The following is a 21,765-nucleotide window of genomic DNA, read 5'->3' on the forward strand; positions in this document are numbered from 1 at the left end:
AGTGGGCTACTTTCTAAATGTTACTGCATCAGTAATTATCCAAAAATACTGTATAATAATTTAATACAAACAGGGGATATTCTACATATTGACTCATTTTATTTCTGATACTTAATGTAGATTTTTTGCTAACACATTAGTTCTCTTTTTTCTTTCAACTTATAATAGAGTATATTTATGGTTTGGTTTTATTTAAGTAAATGATATGAGTAGTACCTCTCCACCCCTGACATGTACACAAACCAGTCACCCAGTGCTGGAAACATACCATCACCTCCATCTCCACCATCATAGTCATCATTAACAACCATGATAAAGGAGCTGTGTGAGGCTGTTTCGCCATATAAAGTCATTTCCTTTATCAATCAGCGTGTATGCCTCGCTGACAGTCCCTCTCCTCTCTCTGACTCCCTTTCCTCTGTATTCCCTCCTCTTCCTCGCCGTTATGTTTCAGCTGTTGCTGGAAGCAGAGCAAAAAAAGATAAAAAAAAAAAAAAAAAAAAAAAAAAGAAGGCGAGCCTGACCAGAACTCAGCCTCGACCGGTCAGGTGGCTCCCTCCATTCTCCGACGGTGAAGTGACAGTGAGGAAGTCACGACGCGCGTAGACTCCTACTTTCCATGAGTGCGTGCCTGCGTGCGTGCCGGCGCGCACTGACCGGCGCGATGCGGAGACAACTCATGACTGGCGCGGCCAACGTTGCACGGCGCACGCAAGCATAGACGTATAGGCTACGTGTCCGGGCACACATGCACTCCTGCTCCGGCAAACCGGGGGTATTTGGAACAGAAACCCGGTGCGGCCACGAGACTGGAAAATATTTGCCCTAATATCACCAGGGCGACTGGAAATGACAAGGTGTGGCGCTCACCTTCCCTCAGCAGAAGTGAATAGACATTTCAAACAGAATATTTTATCACAGCCATCACGAGGGAAATGTGACCATTCAAGGTCATTTGTCGTAAATGTAGTATTTTCCTCCAAATGAAAACACACTCTAAGACTCCTTAATCTGCTGCAACAACGAGCTCTGTGTGTATAAACCCATAAAGTAGAGCAATGATAACCCATACTGTTGTATATTATTAGATTGTGCGTCTTTGATCATGCGCAGCCTCCACATGACATGTGGAGATGATGAAATGGATTTAAAGCATGGAAACTGTGGGTGATATTTCAGCCGGTGGCACAAGTATAATATATCACAATATCAAGATGCCCTCATTTCTTTTTTACTTCAATAAAGAAACACAAACAGAGCGGCGCGTCTGCACTCAGCTTTTAATAGCTTTCTGGTGACGCGGTCACGAGTCGATGTTTAATAGGTGAAACTTTTGAAAAAGACTTCAGAGGAGCGCGCAGTGCCGTATATCAGCCCATAGAGGACACACCTACCATGCTTTAATGATCGACCAATCATCCACGTCCCCCGGACCGCGGCTGCTGCGCGCACACACACAGCCACAGTATGGAGAGACCGAGACAGAGGTGGACGCGGTCTGTCTTAATGGAGAGAACTGACCTGCTTAGTGCGCAGTGACAGGGGAATAAAACAGCCAGAGCAGATTGACAGAAGAAGTTTAGTGTGACGAGTGATCTCTCTGCGCGGTTTTCGTTTTCACTGAACGTCATCCAGGTCCACGGGTTCAAGTTGCACATAGGAGAAGGCTACAAGTTTCCAATGGACAGATATTTGGAGACGGCTGGCGCAACAAGCATGGGATTATTTTTGTAATGTGGATTGCTATTCCATTGCAAGAAAATAAAGGTCTGTTGCGGAAAAATGTGAGACGTCTTGCGTCTTGGATTCTCGTTTTTCTGGATATTTTGAAAATCATTGGCAACAGTTGAGAAGAAAAGAAGTTATGCGCAAAGGATTGCTCCGTCCCCAGGACCAATATGGATCTGCCATTACCCCCTGCCCCTTATTTAGAGAAGTTTTAGCCGGTCCACTTGTGTTGTTGTTGTTGTTGTTTGTACTTCTTGTTGTAAACTTGATGCTCGAGGACAAATCGCCACATTGGCCTGTTGGATTTTAAAACGTCGCCTGCCTTTGGATTGGATTGCCAACACGATGAACTTTATTGACAGTTTGACACTATTATTTTTGACGCTGTCAGCTGTCAAGGTGAGTCATGTCATGTGTTCCACAGAGCGAAGTGGACTTTAAAGAACAAAACACCAAGCCGACCTCTATTTGCGTAATGTAGCCACTGGTCATTAATGTGTAGCTCGTCCTTGCCTTTCCTCTGGCTAGGTCATCGCTCGTGTTTAAACAAGCCGAAATGTTTAGTGGCTTTGGGGAGATTTAAACAGCCATTACGCAAAGCCGACACTATATACACCAAACCCACACACTCGTGGGTGGTGCGCTTTTTGTGTTGCAAACGCGGCATATGTGATGATTTTTAAATAATGTTGTGAAGTTTGACGCTGGTGTGATTTCAGGCCTGCTCTAAAACCACCTTGGAGATATTATTACGCTTTAAAGGCGCAGTGGCTCCATTCGGAATTAGGACGCGGGCAGGTTCACTCCTGACGCCGAGACTGCTCTGCCGCCTCAATAAGAACAAACGCTACTTTCCACACTGATATTTAACACTCAGTTTTGACAACAATCACGATTTATTATTTCACACGTTAATAAAGGTGCCGCGAGAATTTTAATGGCTCTTTGAGAGCGCACCGTAAATCGTTTTCCATATAATCATTAATCAAGTGCAGCGCGTCCAGGGAGGCTTTGAGCAAAGGTTCTCAGGTGGAAAAAAATACAGCACACCCCTTCAATAAGGGGCTGCTTTTTTACAGCAACATAATTGGACTTTGAAGGATTATTTACCACCTCTAAGGATGTTTTAGAGCTCTCTCTCGAGCATCTCAGCCCCTAAGTTAATGCCTCCTCCACAGTCCAGTAAAGTGTTTATTTATCTAACTGGTTGATTTAATGACAGCTAAGCACCCCCAGCCAACGCTGAGCAGTATCAGGATGCTGTCTCAACTGCTCATTACCAGCCGGCCTATCATCGGTTTAGGAGCCGGTGTTCGCAGCTTGACACCCCTCCATTATTAATACAGTATATAGTGTTTTGGAGGGGCCGGGGTCTCCCAGCCCACAAGGTTGGACCCTCTCACGCCACCAGAAGTGGGTGGAGACAGCGCGCACCCACACAGACAGACCCCTTTTTCTGTAAACTTGTCATTAAGGAATGGAGGAAAAAAGTTACACAGAGCCGGCGCTGGAGGAGCGGGTCTCACGCAATATTGGCGAGATGTTGCGCGAGTTGCGCGCGCATGTACATGTGCGTAGAGAGACGGAGAAGAGGGGCGCGCGCGTGTGTGAGGGCGAGAGAGAGTTGTGCGTAATGCGCGCACGGATGGAAAGTTGCCAATAATCCTTTGTGGTCCGACTGGTGTGATGACAGGCTGCCCCCATGTGAGGGAAAGTGGCAGGCTGAAATTCTTACCGGTTTTAATGGCGACAGTTATTAATCCGCGTTGCCAAGAGGCGGCGGAGGCACACATTAGAGGTTTGGTGACTGAAACAAAAACACAAGTCATTTAACAGTTTATTAAGTTTTGTCACGTAGCTCATGTGTTAGAATTTAGGTCAGCTTGTTCGGCACCGCGTACCTCCTCTGGTCAAATATTTGGCCATATAATTAAGACCGTATTTACCTCTTATAACAGGCTGTATAATCTGTATCACACAGGGAACTTAATTTAAAAAGTGTTGTCTTTATTCCAGAATACTGATACATATATTAATAACTTTTATCCACAATTTATTAACATGAACCCAGATGTGGTGTAGGATCAGAATTCTGATCTTTGAACTTTATTAATATCATATGTCCAATGCTTATATAAGACATAGTACAAGCACTTGACTGTCATTGCCCTCTTTATTGTGTATAGCCCGAGATAAGATGCATAATGTGGTTTTCATATTCTGGCAGCCAAATGTCAGAATGTAAATACATTTTTTGCGCAACAGTGTGGATAAGTAAAGGGCACAGGCAGCATTTTCCGAGCTCTTGCACAATCTACTGTAACTAACAGCTTGCTCTTTTTCTTCCTTGCAGAGCGCCCACATACCGAAGGAAACAGAAAGAGGTCCACATGACGGTAGGTGTCCCACAGGGTACCGTGGGAATACAGCCTGCGCTGGGCTCCCTGGCTGGCACACAGCCAAATAGGAAAAGACTGGTTTGAGGTTCACCTTGACATTAACAGGGAAATTATCGCCTCCTGGTGGACACAGAGATAGTCTAACCCAGTCCAGATTTGGTCCCCCACCCCTAAACTCCCCCTTTTAGTAAATGAGGGCACCCTTAAATCTTAACTCTTGGACGTTTTCATCCTGGACATGCATTCCTTCTTGTTTGAGGTTAAGCAGGGGAAATGTTATGGTGACCAGACTCTTTTATAGAAAGGAATTTCACCCTCTTGGCCCGCAATTTCATTTTTTGCACAATCCCAGCGTTGCCCAATCTAATTTGGACAATCAGAAGCTGAACTTTATGATATTGTTCAGGCTCAGTGTATTTGGTTTGGCTTCCCAGAGGGCTGACAGCCTGGGGTTGTGTTAAGCTCTGAGTGATTTTTTGGAGGTGCTGTCTGTCTGTGTGCTAATATCTTTCTCAAGAGCAGAACTCCTGCAATGACTAACATAGGGGGGAAGTAGACTGAAGGTGAAAAACTGTAATGGGGCAGAGGTAGAGCCATAAAAAATGGGGTGACACTCATGTCCAGCGATCACCTGATGCAGCAGCTGGGGTCCAGATAGATACATAGACAGAGTACTTGTTAGTTTCAATGGAAAATTAAATAAATGTCGGTACATCTCTCTAAGTGCATCTCAATGGAATAACAGAAAGCCAAACGTGTGTGTGCATGTATGTGTTTGATCTCCTTCACTGTGACTCCTGTCAGCGTGCCAGCATTTTTAATTCTCCTTTTAGGTGTGTGTTATTGTTACAGCGCTGTAGTCTTCAAGAGCCAGTGGTTTAGACTACAGCTCCGCTACTGCCATTTTATAACCCTTGTACGCTGTGCCTCTGTCTCCCAGTGATCCCTTTAATGGAGGTGTACAACAAGAGTTTGTGTAAGCCGCGGGAGCTGCTGGTGGAGATTCTGCAGGAGTATCCGGAGGAGGTGGAGCACATCTTCATCCCGTCCTGTGTGGTGTTGACGCGCTGCGCCGGCTGCTGCAATGATGAGATGCTGCAGTGCATGCCAACATCCAGCTATAACATTACAATGGAGGTCAGCAGCGTTATTTACAACAGCTGTAGTTTTTTCAGTAGTGGGAGTGACAGGGTGCTGTCCTTTTTCCTCTTAATCTAAAATTACCCATTGTTGTTACCCAGGATGTGTGTGCCCTAAATGGACAGATTGATGCTTTATTTTTGCCCATATGTCACAGCGAGGGGCACACGGGCTCCTCGAGTGTCCCACTGATCGGCTCAGAGCCCTCCAAGTGCCCTTCTGGTTGGCACAAGTGCCCTTGTGGTCAATCCAAGTGCCCTTGCTGCTTGCACAAAGGCTGCTCAGGTGTGACCTTTGGGCAAAAATCCATCCAAGACTTACCCTTTTTTAAAAAGAAAAATTCACTGGTTCTCTGTGTGTAAGGAGTCACTCTGACCTCTGGATCACTGAGAGGTTACACATTTTAAATTCTAGTAAAGGGCAAAGATCTTTTGCATCTTTTTGTTACTGGTTTCTCTTCATTTTTATAGTCATTAGCCAAGTGTCTAAATAGACATACTGCAAATTTTAACAGAATTTCCAGAAAACTGGCAAAAGAAAATGCTAATTATCACACGAATCCTTCCACCGCTGAATAGCAGCTTTTTGTGTAGTTTGTGGTGCTAATTCTTCAGTCAGGTGTCATTAAACGACTGCAGAGAAAGAGGGCAAAACAAGATCATTGTCATTAAAAGAGCGCCTGGCAAACTTCTAACAGTGTAAAACGTGATGGAAATATGCTGTTTATGTTAATTTCATGTATTCATTTGTGGATCCTTACAGTCTCCGCAATCAAGTAATGTTTCGCCGTCTCTTCAGTTTGCATTCAGACCATTTTGAGACTTCTAGATGTGAAACTTTTGGAGACCGGAAGACGTTAGTTAGCCAGTTAGCACGACAACAAAACCCCGACGTTGAAAGAACAAAGGATATTTACTGTGTGCTAGCAAAGAATAACACAAATTATAAGAGTTTAATGGCTAAAAGAAAAATCTTTCCTAATATAACAAGTCTGATCTCACTCCCTCTTGACTTTAGCCATTTGTTTACTTACCTCACTTCGGTTTCTCTCCTCATTCACTGAGCTGAAGTGCCAATCAGACTAATTTCACTCACCAACAGGCCTCACCGGCTCTGATGCCAATTCAACATGCCAATAGTGGCTGACTAGTGCCACAGGTGCAGGACACACCGCTAAAAACTAGGGCGACAGGCACTCACCGACAGCTTGACATTTACCAAGGGCCGACCATCAGCTCAGTGTGTCAGGGCCGTTTTGGCTACCTTTGTCCGTCTATTTTTATTTCAGTGCTATTGTGGCAATGAGAACAAGAAGTTTAGGTATATTGTGTATCAGTGTATATTTCATTCAAATCCGTAACCATTTCTCTTTCTTCTTTTTTTTGCAGATTAAAAGAATAAAACCCCAAAGGCAACAAAATGATATTTTCATGAGTTTTACAGAACACAGCGCATGTGAGTGTAGGTAAGAAACCTCCGAAAACACACACACACACACACACACACACACACACACACACACACTGAAACACACACACACACACACAATGTGGACTAAAACACTCACCGCTTCATGTTTTTGTGGCAGAGCAGAGGTCGACCAAACACGTCATGGTAAAGTAGTAAAGTTATGGTCTCCTGTTTGCCTCTGACACATTTAACAGATGCATATCAGGTGGATTTGTATCTTATCTTTGCTTCTTTTACTTCACTGATCTTAAACAGACCTGAGCGGGTTTAAGCACATCCCAGCACACATCCTCCATACTGCGTTAGTTTATCCTCATTCCATCACATTGCTCAAGTAAAGGAGATACATTTGTGTGAGTGCAGCGCTGCCTAATCCTTTGTTTTCCGCCTGTGGCATGTAGAGGTCACTCCTGGAACTACATAGGTGTGATAGCGTTACTTATTGATCTCTGAGATAAGTACCGTGTGTCCTTTTTGTGGCCTCTAGTCACAGGAAGGTGACTTTTCCTGGTTAGACTGGAGTTACAGTAATTTCTGCACCATATGGATCAGTTTGTTATTCAGTATTTTATTTTGATAGGCAGCTAATATAATGCGTCAAAGCCTGTTGAGATGAAGCAATAAGTGTTGCAGTTAATTTTGAAGTTCGTCACATGATCTTCTTGTGTTGGTGTTTAAAGGGTTACTTTGATATTTTCTAACCTGGACCCTATTGTCCCATGTGTCTGAGTCTAAGTGACTAATGGGAACGTCAATTTTTGTAACTGGTCCAGTATAAAGTAAGAGCGCAAGAGGCAGCAGGTGCAAAACAGGCTGCAGTGTAACCACTCAGGTCATGTTAGCACCCTAAATTTACATGCACTAAAAGTGTTTTTGCCACTGACAGGCTCAGATTGTTATTGTAAGTGTCTGACATTTTATGTTAAGGATCCTTACAGAGATAGACTTTGTTAAAGAGTGAGATCCTTGTTGTTTAATCAGAAACAGCCCTGAAATCACCATCACCAAACCCACCAGAGTCCATTTTTTAAAAAAAACAGCAATTTTATTGTTTTTGCCACTGACAGGCTCAAATTATTATTTTTATTGCCGGTACACATTTAAATGTTTTGAAATTGGTCCAGTATTGACTGAGAAGGCTGCATCCGGCAGCAGTGCCACAGGGTGCAATGTAACCACCTGTCACTAATGCACCATCATTGTACATCCACTAAAAGTGTTTGTTTTTGTAACTGACAGGCTCAGATTATTGTTCTAAGTGTCTGACAACATTATGGAACGGATCCCTACAGAGATAGACCTTTTCTTAAAGAGTAACCTGGAACAGCCCTGAAATCACCATTGCCAACCCACCAGACTCTATTTAAATAAACAGTAATTTTATTGTCGTTAAACACACTTCATTCAAAGTCAACAGAGACAAAGTTAAGCTCACAAAAGTCGTCTTGGTTCATCTTTCCACTGTTCCAACAATCGCTAACTCTGGTTTGGTCGAAATAAACCCTTAATTCACTCAGTCAGGTGGGAAAATTTGCTGGTGCGCTAAAATTACTGTTTATTTAAATGGAGTCTGGTGGGTTTGGCAGTAGTGATTACGGGGCTGTTTCTGTTTAAACAATAAGGATATAACTCTTAAACAAAAAGGTCTCTCTGTAGGGATCCTTTCCATAAAATGTCAGACACTTATAATAACAATCTGAGCCCGTCAGTGGCAAAAATTAGCACAAGTTGATGGTACATGATTGCCCCAGATCGTTACATTGCATCCTGTATCACTGATGCCAGCTGCAGCCCTCTTATTCAATACCAGACCAGTTTCAAACATTGTTGTTCCCATTAGTCACTCAGACACAAAAACGTGTGAAAAAAGGGTCCGTGTTGAAAAATATCGGAGTTACCCTTTAAGCTCGGCTGTCACATAACAATCAGAGGGTTACCAAAAGTGAAACAAGGAAAAAGTAAATATTTCATCCTCATATCATCTTCTACAAATGATCATGTCACTGTTTGAGTCAATCATTAACAAATATGTCACGTTTTCTTGCTCTTTGGCCTCTGTTGAAAGCTGTAGTGGTGAGATGCATCACTTCCGGATGTTTTGTCAAAATCTGATCATTATAGTAGCTGAGATTTGAGCTGTGAGACATGAATTAGTAAACTGTAACACAGCAACACAGAGAGGGGACATTCATCATCCTCCCACGTTAAATGATGGGAACTCTGAAAAGCAAACAAACATTATAGGGAGGACTATTGGCCGAGGACCAAGCTCTCTCTTTTCCAAGCTATCAAATCTGGAATATGTTTTGTTTAGTGAGGCTGTAGCAGCCTGTCTGAAGAGCCCTGGGCTATAAAGTAATGCCACTCTGAACTTACTGCTGTCTGTGATGACACAATACTTGACTGTAAAATCATTTAGATGCAGCTATAAACTTTTAGGGCACATTCATAAAAATTTAAAACCTGTGATCAATTATTTGGTGCTGTTTAAAAATTTTCACTTCACTGTATTGCTTTGGAAATGATAAACAGGCATCAAGTGCTGTTAACAGATCACCAAGTCATTGCCAAAATTTTTACAAATAGTCAGATAAAACAAAAAATATGCAGCATGACTTCTAACCAGTGATGTTAAATACAGTAACCCAAGTGTATTTTTGAGGTGTTTGTGTTATATCCATTGTATACTGGTACTACAGTTATCAGTAAGTTAATACAGCTCTGATAGAGCTGTAGGAGTGACCAGTTAACAGTGAGGCTGATATCTATGTGATAACAGCAGCTAGTCAAACAGTATGCTTGACTACCTGCCGATCACTTCCTGTAAATGCCAGGTGCACAGGAAGGCAATTTGAATCCATGGCAGAAATGGCGGACCCCGCCACTAACAAATACTACTACACAAGAAAAAACAGGGTGTTTTAACAGAGTTAGTTTTAAATTGTGGTATTGCTACTTTTCCTCAAAGGGAAACTTTGGTATTTTTCAACCTGAACCCCATTTTCTCATGTTGTTATGTCTAAGTCTCTAATCTAATGTTCACACCAGGTGCGAATAAAACAATTTGTGCGAGTGAATTACATTTAAAGTCAGCGTAAAGACGCAATTAGACGCAAATCCCACTGGGCGGTGTGATGGACATGGCGCGAAATGCGCAAATCAAGTGCTGTGAATGATGCAAGTAGCGCAATTTCGCGTCATATGCTAATTTGCAAGTGTTGAAAAATCTGAACTTCAATGGCCAATTTGCGCTGCGATAGCCAATCAGCGTTGAGATCCTCCAGGGACGTATGACCCCAAGGACTTACCGGCACAAGTGCAGTCATCAATTTAGTGATTTCACACACATATGAAGCAAGTCAACAGAAGACACTCCAGCATTCAAACTTGTGCGAGTAACACAACACAATGCAGCCTGCAGTGTCAAAACAGGTTGCAGTGTAACATTGAATTAGTCCAGTATTGATTGAGAAGGCTGCATCCGGCAGCCGTGATACAGGCTGCAGATTGTTATTCTAAGTGTCTGACAACATGATAAAATTACTGTTTAATTTAAATGGAGTCTGGTGGAATTGCTGATAGCGATTTCGGGGCTGTTTCTGGTTAAACAAAAAGCCCTCTACTCTTAACAAAAAAAGTTACAAATTAGTTACAGTTACAAATATTGTTGATCCCATTAGTCACTTAGACACAAAAGCATGGGACAATAGGGTCCAGGTTGACAAAAACCAAAGTTACCCCATAAGTAAAGGATCTTCTTTCACCTCTCCATGTACTAAAACAGATTTCACTGCAGGCAGTCTACAGTAACACACTTAGTATGTATCTGTCAGTAGGTTTCAGTCATCTTCAGATGATGTACATATATACGCACACATACACATATACATTCATGCTTTATTCAGGGAATTCATGTAGAGTTACTGTACCAGTATTTCAAGTACAAACTAGACTGTGTGTCCGTGACCTTTTTGAATGAAACACTGTTTCCTAACTCTTTTGGCTAACAGTTGTCTCCAGAGTGTGCCAGCAGATTTATTGCTCCACATTGTGTTATCGCAACTGTTGTCACATAGGCAAGAAGTGAAACAAACCCGACAACCTACTATTGTGGCCGTGTTTGTATGTGTGTGTTTCCATCAGTGTACACACCCCTGTGTATGCCTGTCTGTGAGTGTGTGCGTGTGTGTGCAGTGCATTATTTCCCAACAAATCTGCTGCATTTACCGAGCGATGGAAAGTGAAAGGCCGCTTTATCAGAGTTTCTGGTAAAGACCGATGATGTAACGTCATTTGAAATAAAACGATGCGAGCCCACCCATGCTGATAATGAGCCTCTGGTCTCTGATGATCTTGATAAGTATTTGTTTACCAGGAAACAATGGCGTGCTGTGATCTAATGCCATGTTGTTTTGTTCCTGCTTTTCAGGTTAAAGAAAGAAGTGAAAGAACAGAAAGAAAAGTGAGTACAGCGCTCTTTCTGCATGGAGATTGGTTTTTTTGTCCGAGGGGAAACAATGGGGACTTGAGATTTGATCTTTTTGTCTGTTTTGCTCCGCAAACAAACTCTCAGTCGTCAGCAGCTCTCGGCCTTGCCGACATTATCCCACATGCTCTTTCTCACATAATTGATCCGTCTGTTGTTTTCTCACTTTCTTTTCCTCCGTCTCTCCATTTTCTCCCACGTAGACACGCTCAAAACACTCCGTAATATTCCATTCAAAGACAAGCTGCTACATGAGACAATGTCATATGCAGCGCTCGTAAAACTCGGGGAATACCAGCTAGACCCATTCAGGTGAATGAGTGACACTTGATGAGGTCATTGCCCTTTCTATACCTGTCCTTTACACCTTTCCTCCTCTTTTCTAACTCATCTTTACATTCCTCTCATCTCCTCTTTATTGTTTACATCCCACTTAACTCGTTTTACTCCTGTTACTGGTTGTTCTGATATAGATAACACTGTTTTTGAAGATGGGTTAAAGTTTTGTGTTTATGGTCTTGCTTAAGTGTTCTTTCCTTCATAGGCAACAGGAGTGAGTGTGCGAAGGGTCATTTGAACTCTAATCCTTTTTCTCTGAACAGTCGGTACTATCTTTCCGTTGCAGGGTGGTTGTTGGTTGTATTTTGGTTTTATGTAAGGTCATTTGTCATATAGATAAGGGCTAGTTTTGAGACCTCCTCTTTAACCTTGTCTTTACATTTTACGAGTCCAGCTTCAGTGGCATGCATTTACAAAGTGATGGTCTTAGGGTCGTTCAACTCTCGTTTCTTATGCTTTCATACATTCATGTTTAGTTTTAGCGTCGCCCGCTGACCTGTCAGTAGGAGCAGGTCTCCAGAGGTCCGTTAGGGTGAGTCATCCTGCAGGGGTTGTGAAATATGTCAACTGTCAGTGTCCACAGTGACGCTGGACCTGATGTCTGAACACTCAAAAGAGGAAGTTCTTACATTTACAGCACATCCGGATATCCTTATTGAAGGGTGTCACATTTGTCATGAAATCCCAGCTTGGTCTGACCTACAGTAGCACCGTTGGATTGATTGTCGTGAAATTTGAAACACATTCATGGTCTGCAGAGGACGAACTGTAATAACTGATCTCCTGACCTTTTCATATAGCTCCATCATAAGGTCAAAGTGTCTTTGGTTTATGAATAAATACCTGCACGATTAATGACATTCCCATCAGCCTCAGCTACGCTTTGTGTTTCATGCCAGTACGCAAATGCTAGCATGCTAACACGCTAAACTAAGATGGTGAGCATACCTGCAAAACATCAACATGTTAGCACTGTGAACATGTCACCAGCTGCTGTTAGCATTTAGCTCAAAGCACCACTGTGCCCAAGTACAGCCCCACAAACTGAAATTCACAAAAGGAATGAACGGCTTTTGCAGCTGCTAAACCTGCACAAAGAAGACAAAAAGAAACTGTGTCATTCTCAATGAGCCCACAAAGGGTGAAATGCACCCCAAATACATTGACAAGCAAATAGCGTCTCAGTGCTGCTGCGCTATTTGCACATATTTAAATGAGGTAATATGCATACATTTGGTGCAAAATTGGCCCATTTCTTTGCAGTCCAAATCACAAAGATCAGTGCAGATAGTCACAAGCAGTTACAGTATAATTATTAGCGTCTTCAGAGAGTTGGTGGTAAGAAAAGCAGACTGAGACATTGACACCCAATACAGTTTCTCTCTGTCATAATTCAATTCCTTACCTGAAGTTCTGAGGAATTCTCTGCACCTCGTCAGTCAGGACATGGAGTTCGCGGTCTGAAAATGTCAGCTCTCTTTTTCCTCGGATGTTGTATTGTGTACTATGTTCTTGGCACAAAGGCAATGTTTAGCTAAAAAGGGCAAATCGCCCCTAGCTGCAAATTTTTATGGGCGTGTTTGCGCCATTATATCATTGGCACAGTATCCTTTGTGAATCAGGCCTTGAGACAGGGCGGATAGCAGATGTAAGTGATGCACAATTCACGGTGCTATCAGTGGCTGCAACCCATTCTTTGTGAATTCACCCCTTAGATGTTGTCTTCTACTTCTTTTCTTTCTTTTTTTTTTACCTTTACAGTGTCGAGTTCTGTTTGCCCACAGCAAAACCAAAATGTACATCCAATATTTCCATCGACTTAGCCAGACACTTCCATGACCTTTGTGGCAAACTCAATGTACCATCAAGAAGTAACAGAAGACCAGAGGGGCGTAGTCTGTGGCAATATTGGATTTAAATGTTCCCATAGATCACAAAAATATCTTTAAAAACCAGAATGTTGTTTTGACTTAAAGGTTTGCAAAGTGAACAGTATACGTGACTGAATAACAGAATAACACACAGAAAGCTGAGGTCATAAACAGGGCTAGGTCTGACGCTATATTGTGTTGACCACATATTACTGATTGTTCTATTCCAGCACCCCAGCTTGGACCAGAAACTAATCATGATGGAGGCAAAAGACTTTTTTACTGTTTCAAAGTTCTTCTGCTTTCACAAAATGTGTGTGTGTATATATATATATATATATATATATATATATATCATTATATATATCATTACGTATATACCATAGCCATCATTGTCCACAAAAGACCAAGAAAAACATGACCCAGCATTTCTGTCTGAGCGTCACAGAAGTTTTCCGTGTAGTTATATACATCTTAGACAGCAAAAGCTTGTACAACGCAGCTTGTTTTCAAGCAAGCATCCTGATATTTTAATCCAGCCTGCACCTGTGAAACTCCAGGTGTATACTTTTCAGGCTTGTTCTCATTGTACTGTGGTCTGAAACAAGTTGAATCAGCCATAAAGAGTTGACCCACATAGGCTGAAAGATGCAGTTTTGGCAAAGTCCAAGTTCATTGTCCTCAATCCATGTGGGAATTTTCAGAACCGGCAGTTGAGCCAAACCTCAAACTATTGATCTATTAAATAATCTGCGAAGCCTTTGTGTTGTTTTATAAAAACTGTCTTTTTTTTTAAGTCAAGTTGGACAATAAAGCAGGTTTTTAAAGGGAACATTTGATATTCGACACATTCACAAACTACAGCATGTGTGGAAACCACCGACAGTGAGCTGCATCACTGTTGGTGCTTCTTTAAGCCTTTACAAATTGGAACACATTTCAATGGTTGCTTCTTCATTTAAAAAGTTATTTTTTTGTTAATTTTAACAGTTCAACAAAATGTCAAGTGGTAGGAATTGTTGTGCATCCCTTGCTGAAGACATATCATGTATCTATAGTGTGAAAACTGCCTTTTCTCATAATATAAGTTATCGTTCGAAACAAGACAATCACAACACAATCAAATTAAACAATATCCTGTTTTAATGACTGTTCTTTGATTTATAGAGAAAAAATTGCTGTTAATTCATGTTGGTTTAGGCATCATGAGTTGAGGCCTTTCTTCACACATCAATCCATCTGTCCTCAGTCTCTCAGGCTTCTCTCTGCGTTGTTGTCCTCTCTCTCTTCCAGAAAACCCCGGACAGGCAAGGGTAAAGGCCAAAAGAGAAAACGAAAGAAAAACCGCGACAAAACAATTCACGATGCGTATGTCAGCTCCGCCTTCTCCACCTACCTGCACCTGAGTGTTGCGCTTCTCATAATTAAGCTCATATGGGAGGAGCTCATTTGCCCCTTTTAATTTGCACCGTTAGCCGCATCAATTAGCATGTTGCTTCTGTGTACTGTCCTAACTTTGTCTCATCAGCCACGCTCTACAGAGTATCAGTGTCTAAGCTAACGTGTTTTGCTAACGTAGCTTTAGCAAAACTTTACATAATGATGATAACCAGGGGAGCACAGCAGACTTACCACATACCACATCACAACAAAATGAACCATGACCAATCTCCACCCGTCAAAACACCCATCTAATCTCACCTCAGCCCTCCCAGCTCCCTGTTATCTAGAATATCACTCTCTGTGGATCTTGATGGTTGGGATGAGATACAGCAGCATATCACGACAAACAGTAGAAACTTCAGTTGCTCCTAACACCTTGTCAGATATCCAGGTTTCTGATTGATAATGGACACGTTTAAAGAAGCTGGAATAAACAGAGCGGCTGTTAGCTGTAACTTGAACCCTCTACTGAAACAAGATCACAGCTCCGCCAGCATGGCTTCGCAGACCGGCTCATACTGTTCTGGTATCTGTGCTGGGATCACCAGGATTGTAATCACGGTCCTGTGTTCAGTGTTGAGTCTGTGGCGCTTTGCTGTGTCTCGTACCCGTCTCCTTTCCACTCTTTGTTCTTTTCATCTTCACAAACAGGTTTCGCCGTCCTGTTCATAATGCTGGTACTTTTTATGTAATGTAAAGACATGAGTGATAGCTATCTATTGCCTTCTTTTCTCTTTTTGTGCCAGGGGGATGTAAACCAGCAAAGTATTGTTTTGTGTCCTTTTGTCTCTGAAACGATACAAAAGCACCGATATTTTATTCAGAAATAATATAAAGATGATCTCATGTTTCTTTATACTGTGAAAGAATACATGTCTGTGTGTTCACTTGTAATTTGTACACTGAGATGTAAATGGAGTATCTGAGCCTCTGTTCTGAATCTAATGTCTCTGTGGGAAACACAGTCTGCAGTTTTCTCTCAATAAAATGATCTCTTTCTTAACGGAGCACCAAGCAGACCCTTGAGTCTTCTTTATAAAGAGTTTGCAAGAGTGAAAGTGAGGTCATCGACCCGCTGTTCACAGCCAATATGTGTCATTTGTGTTGCATGAACTGGACTAGAGCTTTGCTCACCGCATGTCTGTCACATAAAAGGCACTTGTGAGTGGTCCAATCAATGCGGGAGGGTTCGGGGGGCGTGAGGGGAGGGTAATTTTACTGCTTGAATATTTGCCTGCTCTGTGGGAACTTGTGTGCAATACTACCCAACTGTCACATGCAGTACAACTTGTAGGGCAGCGGCTTGGAAGAGCAAACTGGGGCGTATGAAAGGCTTGACTTAAGGGTGACCTTTCTTATGGTTGGTAGTAGTTCACTGTGGTAATAATCCTCTTTCTCCCTCTTCCTGTCTGTCCAGTGTTTGTGAGCCATGTTGTGATCACTGCTCAGAGAGGAGAAAGCGTTTGTTCGTGCAGGATCCTGTAACCTGCCGGTGCTCCTGCAAACACACAGACGAATACTGTAAAGAACGCCTGCTAGAGCTCAACGAGAGGACCTGCAAGTAAGTGCTTTCGGTTAATAAAGCATAAAGCAAAGTGGTAGCACAGCTGATGGTGTCTGTTGCAGAAGTAAAAAAGTTAATTCAAAACCATGTCATTTGTAAAAATGCAAGTTACTAAAAGTCTTACCCGGTTGCCTTGGAGTCCAGCGGCAAACTTTCTTACTTTGCTCCTCTTGTTCCCAGTCACATAGCTACAGTCTCTCTACAGATAATAAGAAATGTTCCAAACAGAAGTTCACGACATTTGGGATGGCAGATTTTTGAAAAAATATTTACTATAAATCTAAAACTGTTTTATGAAACGGATAGCTTTAATTAAGCTATCTGATTGGTTGTTAGCTAGGGCAGTGGCTTTCAAACCTAAATAAGTAATAATATAATAAAAACAAAAATAAGGAAAAAATACAAGTAGTTTTCATGACACCGTCAGAAAATCAAAGACGACAGAAAAAAAGAGTCAATCAGTCGGTAACAGTTTACAACATGCAACAGAGTTTTCACTACTGTTGTGAAAACCTTGAGAAAGAAAGGACTTAACCAAACAGTTCACTGTGCATCAATATCTGAAGATGACTTTTAAGCAATGAAAAAGGTGCTGGACCCCAACACTCCAGGGGGGCTGGTAAACAGTATTTTGCATAGCAACCACCTTCCACTACGTCCAGTCAGCCAGGAGGGTCTATTTCTAATTGAAAACAATGTTTTATGAACATGTTAATAAAAAGAGTTTAGATTGTGTCATTAACTGTCACAGCTTTGCATCGGGCCAAACAACGTCCCCTAGTTGTGATACAGTATACCACTTATCACAGCCTGTCTTGAGCTGCCTAGATAATCAACACTTTTTTATAATAACAATGGATCACATGACTTTTTGTATGCAGTTGGGCTCATAGCAACAAACCCAAGTGACTTCCCCTCAGCTCCAAAAAGCTTTGTAGTATCATTTAACTTGTTTTGGTTTTACTGCCCACACCTCAAATAATTTGGTTGACTCAAAAGGCTCTCATCCGTGTCAGTGATGCTCCGATGAACCCACTGTATGTTACCTTCCCAGCACTAATAGCATAACTAAGTTGGAGACCAGCTAGTAAACATAGTGAGTCATTTAACTGTCATGCCATCGTTCCGATAGCCCAAAGTTCCAAAGCCTGAAAATACACACTCCCTGCAGTTAGTTTCAGTTTCCTAGCTGCATTCAAGCCACTGATCGCAGGTGATTTTACTGACCCTTAGCAGCATTTCCCAGCATCGTTTGAGCCACCAAACATGATCTTTTCCTAACCATAACCAAGTGGGTTTTTTTGCCTTAACCTAACCACATGTTCACAATGGCATTGTTGACAAATGTAACATACCTGTGGTTTACAGAAGCATACAATGTTAACCTTTTTTTTTGGTAGTTTTGTTGTCTAACTGCAGGGAGTGAGTATTGTCGGAGAAACGGCACATGGGAGGGATGGGCAATTGTTTTTAAAAAACAAGCTGTCAAAGAAATGGGCTTTCAGTCCAGTGGGACATTTTGGGCCTTCGAAACAATCCCCACATTTAGCAGCTAAAAAATAAGACATTTCCCTTAGGAGTTGGCGGAGACCAAATCAGAGCAAAAAGTAGTGTGAATGTTAGGCTTGCATTTGTCAGGTGGACACAAAGATGACTCACAGTAAATGCTAATGTTGCTTTATGTGGTGTCCTGGTGGAAGTGTGACATCACACCGACATTAACCCTAAAAGGTGATAATATATCAGTGTTGTGTTCACCGCTTGCACCTACTGCCCCAAAGTGGCTACAGTGGCAGAGACATGTGACTCAGTCACACAAACAAACAACACACTGTAGGCGCTAGCATGAATTTAACATCGTCACTTTGGCTCCTTGTGTGTTTATGTCTGAGGAAGACGCCAAAGGACACTCCTGTCTACAGGCTGTTTTTGTCATGTTCTGATAACTGTTTACTCTTCCCTCCTTGTTTAGATGTGACAAGCCAAGGAGATGAGAGAAGTGGCAGCACCAGATGTACAAGATGAAGGAAGAGATGTAGAGATAGAGATATTTCACAGCACAGCACTTTGACCTTTGAACCGTAAGCTCTTCTTTTCTGTGGAAAGCATTCCCCTTGGACTGACTGAGAGAGAACACTAAAGAAAGACTGAACTGAAGTTTCCTCCCACTGTATATCTGTGTGTATATAGACCATGATAAAAAAAAAGAGTACAGAATTGTTATGCTGCTACAGAAACAAATAACCCATCATTTGACAAAAAGCAACTAGCCGCCATGTGGTTTTGCATTTCTAACAGGCTTGCGATGCAGGTGTAGTCGTGTTGTCAATTCATTGTATGCAATTACTTCACTGGATATGAGTCTCTACTGTGGTTGTGTGTCAATCATGAAATTGCAAAACCTCTCAATCTAAGATATATTTAACTGCTAAAACAGCGGGTGAGGCCGAAGAGGACATGGGAGCGCACTCTCCTTTCAAACATGATGGATGGATTTTCGTCGGTCGATGTCTGCTTTTGCTTTTGGAGTATGACGGCAGGACAAATGGGACAGCTGAATCTGTCTCTACATGATGTCGCCTCCTTTCCTGTGAGGACATTGCAGGACTGACTTGGACTTATTGTGATCAGCTTGCAGGAGAAGAGACTCTGGAGTGCCATATACTTTTAAAGGGATACTGGTTATCAATATAGCATCTAATGTTTGTGCTATGTCCTACATGAAAACCACTGAAAACATCCTATACTGTAGTTTGATTCCATTTGAAAAACTGTGCCTCACAAAATGTACTGAGAAATCTTTCGAGTGCTTTTTAAATTATTTTTTGTTTCCTTTTTTTTTCAGGAGAGGGGATTGTCAAAGTAGTTTTGTTAGTTGTTGAACTCAATACAGAATCCATTGAATACATATCTTCTTCTCTGAACTTGTACATACTTAATATCCCTTTATGCCATAGTCCATTCTAGATAATTTATAATGTTATAGAGTATTTTTCAGTATTCAGTCTTCTACCCATATTTAATTTGGTCTATTTATGTATGCAGTGTTATGTACCTGTGGCTGTCCTATCTCCCCCCATGTGTAAGCTCACTGATGGCTAATCTCAGCATGGAGACTCTCTGTGCTTTTCTACGAAACACGAAAAAAAAAAAAAAATCAAAAATGATTTGTTAACATTCCCTTAAATGGATCATTTGTACTTGTGTACTGATGACATCTCATGATGATTTTTCAATAGGATCTCGCAGAAATACGTGAAATGACCATGGCCTCTGAACGCCACGTTACATGGTATCGTGTTGAAATTACGTTGTGGCAGCACGGCTGGATTTAGACACCAAAACTTCTTGGTTAGGTAAGAAAAAGATTGCATTTTTGGTTAAAATAACTACGTTTGTTACATACAGGGGAACACAATTGGGTGTAGGCACAAAATTGTTTGGTGAGGTTTAGGAAAAAAATGACGTTTTCAGTTAAAATTACTAGGTTTGTTACGTATGCGACGGCACAGTTGGGATTAGACACCAAACTGGCTTGTTTAGGTTTAGAAAAAGATTGGGTTTTCGGTTGAAATAACTACGTTTGTTACATACAGAACAACAGGATTGGGTTTAAGCACAAAATTGGTTGGTTAGGTCTAGGAAAACAAGTTTAAAATAACTACGTTTTTATGTATTGAGCGGCACGGTTGAGATGAGGCAGCAAATCTGCTTGTTGAAAATTGTGTTTTCAGCTAAAATAACTATGTTTGTTAGGTTCATGGCAACACAATTGGGTATAGGCACAAAACTGGTTGGTGAGGTTTAGAACAAGATTGTGTTTTCAGGTACAATTACTGTGTTTGTCATGTATGGAGCAGCATAATTGGGTTTACCCACTAAAATACATTGAAAGCTTTACAAATGATCGCATTTTCGGTTAAAAGTACTATGTTTTTTGTTTTGTTTTTTTGCGGTATATGGCGGCACAATTGTGTTAAGGCACCAAAACTGCTTGGTTTGATAGTTACATGACGTTTCATGATGTAACTACATGAACGGCGTCAGTAAGTAAAACATGAAGTGAATGTTCGGTTTTTCCTTTAACGCATCCACCAACGTTACCACTTCTCTAAGCAGACTTTCTCACTCTTTGTACTATCTGCGGCAGTAACATTAACAACCAGCCAGTGCGTGATGTGGTTGAACCAGGAAATTTGTCTGTCCACCATGACCAAGGATCTGAACTGACTTTCCATTTCAACACAATTTGTGCCACCAGCAAGTAATGCCGTGTTAAGACGTAATTTCTTGTATTTCTGTGAGACCATGTTGGATTTTTTAGCCCCTCTTGTCCAAGGGTGCAGGTGCCGTGTAGGATTTTAACATACGTGTATCTGTGTGTTTGTGTACGTGTGTATGAGTGTGTGTTCACGTGCATTTTCCGATGTGCACATCTGTGAGTAGGTGTTAGTGAGTTGTATTTAAGTATTTAAAGTAAGTAGCGGGCCTGTGTTTTGTCCGTCCTGCAAGATGCAAATACAAATAAACTACTGCTAGCAGCTCAGCGTACGCCACAACACCACCACCACCACCATTTTAAATCTGGATAACAATATGCATCGTCTCTGCCATCAGTCTTAGAGCCCTCATTATTAGTTCTCTTTGTCTCTCCTTCACTATTAACATGTTTTCTGTGTCTATGTAAAACAGTAAAGCATATTTATTTTCAAATTATATTGTTTTTATATAAAATAAGGAAAAGGTTGCTGTGTTGTGAATGCTGTGTTTAATTAGGCAACATGAGTTTTCCATGTTTTTGTGCGGCAAGTTGATACTCACACATCTAAGTAAGAATCCCTGCAGAATGTAATCTGAATGAAATTAGAACAGAGAAATAAGAAATTCCTGCACGCTTTTCATGACAGACAGACAGATATTAAGCCTTACAAATAAAATGGCACTTTGAAGCAGTGTGCAGTAATTTCATCTGTCAAATCTAACTGTAGAAACGGCAACGTTTTCTGAGAACAGTCGTGGTCACTCAGCCCAGTCTTTAAATTGAATGTTGGCTTTTTACATTGCTGCAAACCACAGATATAGAACATTTGTACATTAAGTCGCAGATATGTTTAAACTTTATGACTCTTTACATTTCAACAGTGATGTGGTTAGCTTGTGGTTATGTTAAGGCACAAAACCCACTTGGTTTTGACTTAAAATGACCAGTTTTGGTGGCACAATCGCTGCTGAAAACACAGCGATGTCTTGCTAAAAACAAACTTTGTTGCTTGTTGGTTTTGAACAGTGGTATTGCCATGTTGGCGCACCATCCACCATCCCCTC

At 41.6% G+C, this 21,765-nt stretch overlaps 1 protein-coding gene across 2 annotated transcripts; it reads left to right on the forward strand.

The window, feature by feature from the left end:
- Positions 1-1,377: 1,377 nt before the first annotated feature.
- On the forward strand, positions 1,378-21,389 carry vegfab (vascular endothelial growth factor Ab). Of its 2 annotated transcripts, XM_049589753.1 has the most exons (8): positions 1,378-2,127; positions 4,082-4,124; positions 5,068-5,264; positions 6,656-6,732; positions 11,167-11,199; positions 14,727-14,801; positions 16,294-16,437; positions 18,413-21,389. In XM_049589753.1, exons 1-8 carry the CDS (start codon positions 2,074-2,076, stop codon positions 18,432-18,434), a joined length of 645 nt encoding a protein of 214 aa, XP_049445710.1. In that variant the 5' UTR covers positions 1,378-2,073; the 3' UTR covers positions 18,435-21,389. The 2 variants fall into 2 exon arrangements, with proteins under 2 accessions (XP_049445710.1, XP_049445711.1); XM_049589754.1 differs by lacking the exon at positions 14,727-14,801 and having other exon boundaries at positions 1,389-2,127.
- Positions 21,390-21,765: the final 376 nt, after the last annotated feature.

The sequence above is a fragment of the Epinephelus fuscoguttatus genome, linkage group LG11, assembly GCF_011397635.1.
Source record: "Epinephelus fuscoguttatus linkage group LG11, E.fuscoguttatus.final_Chr_v1".
In the NCBI taxonomy this organism is placed as follows: Eukaryota; Metazoa; Chordata; class Actinopteri; order Perciformes; family Serranidae; genus Epinephelus; species Epinephelus fuscoguttatus.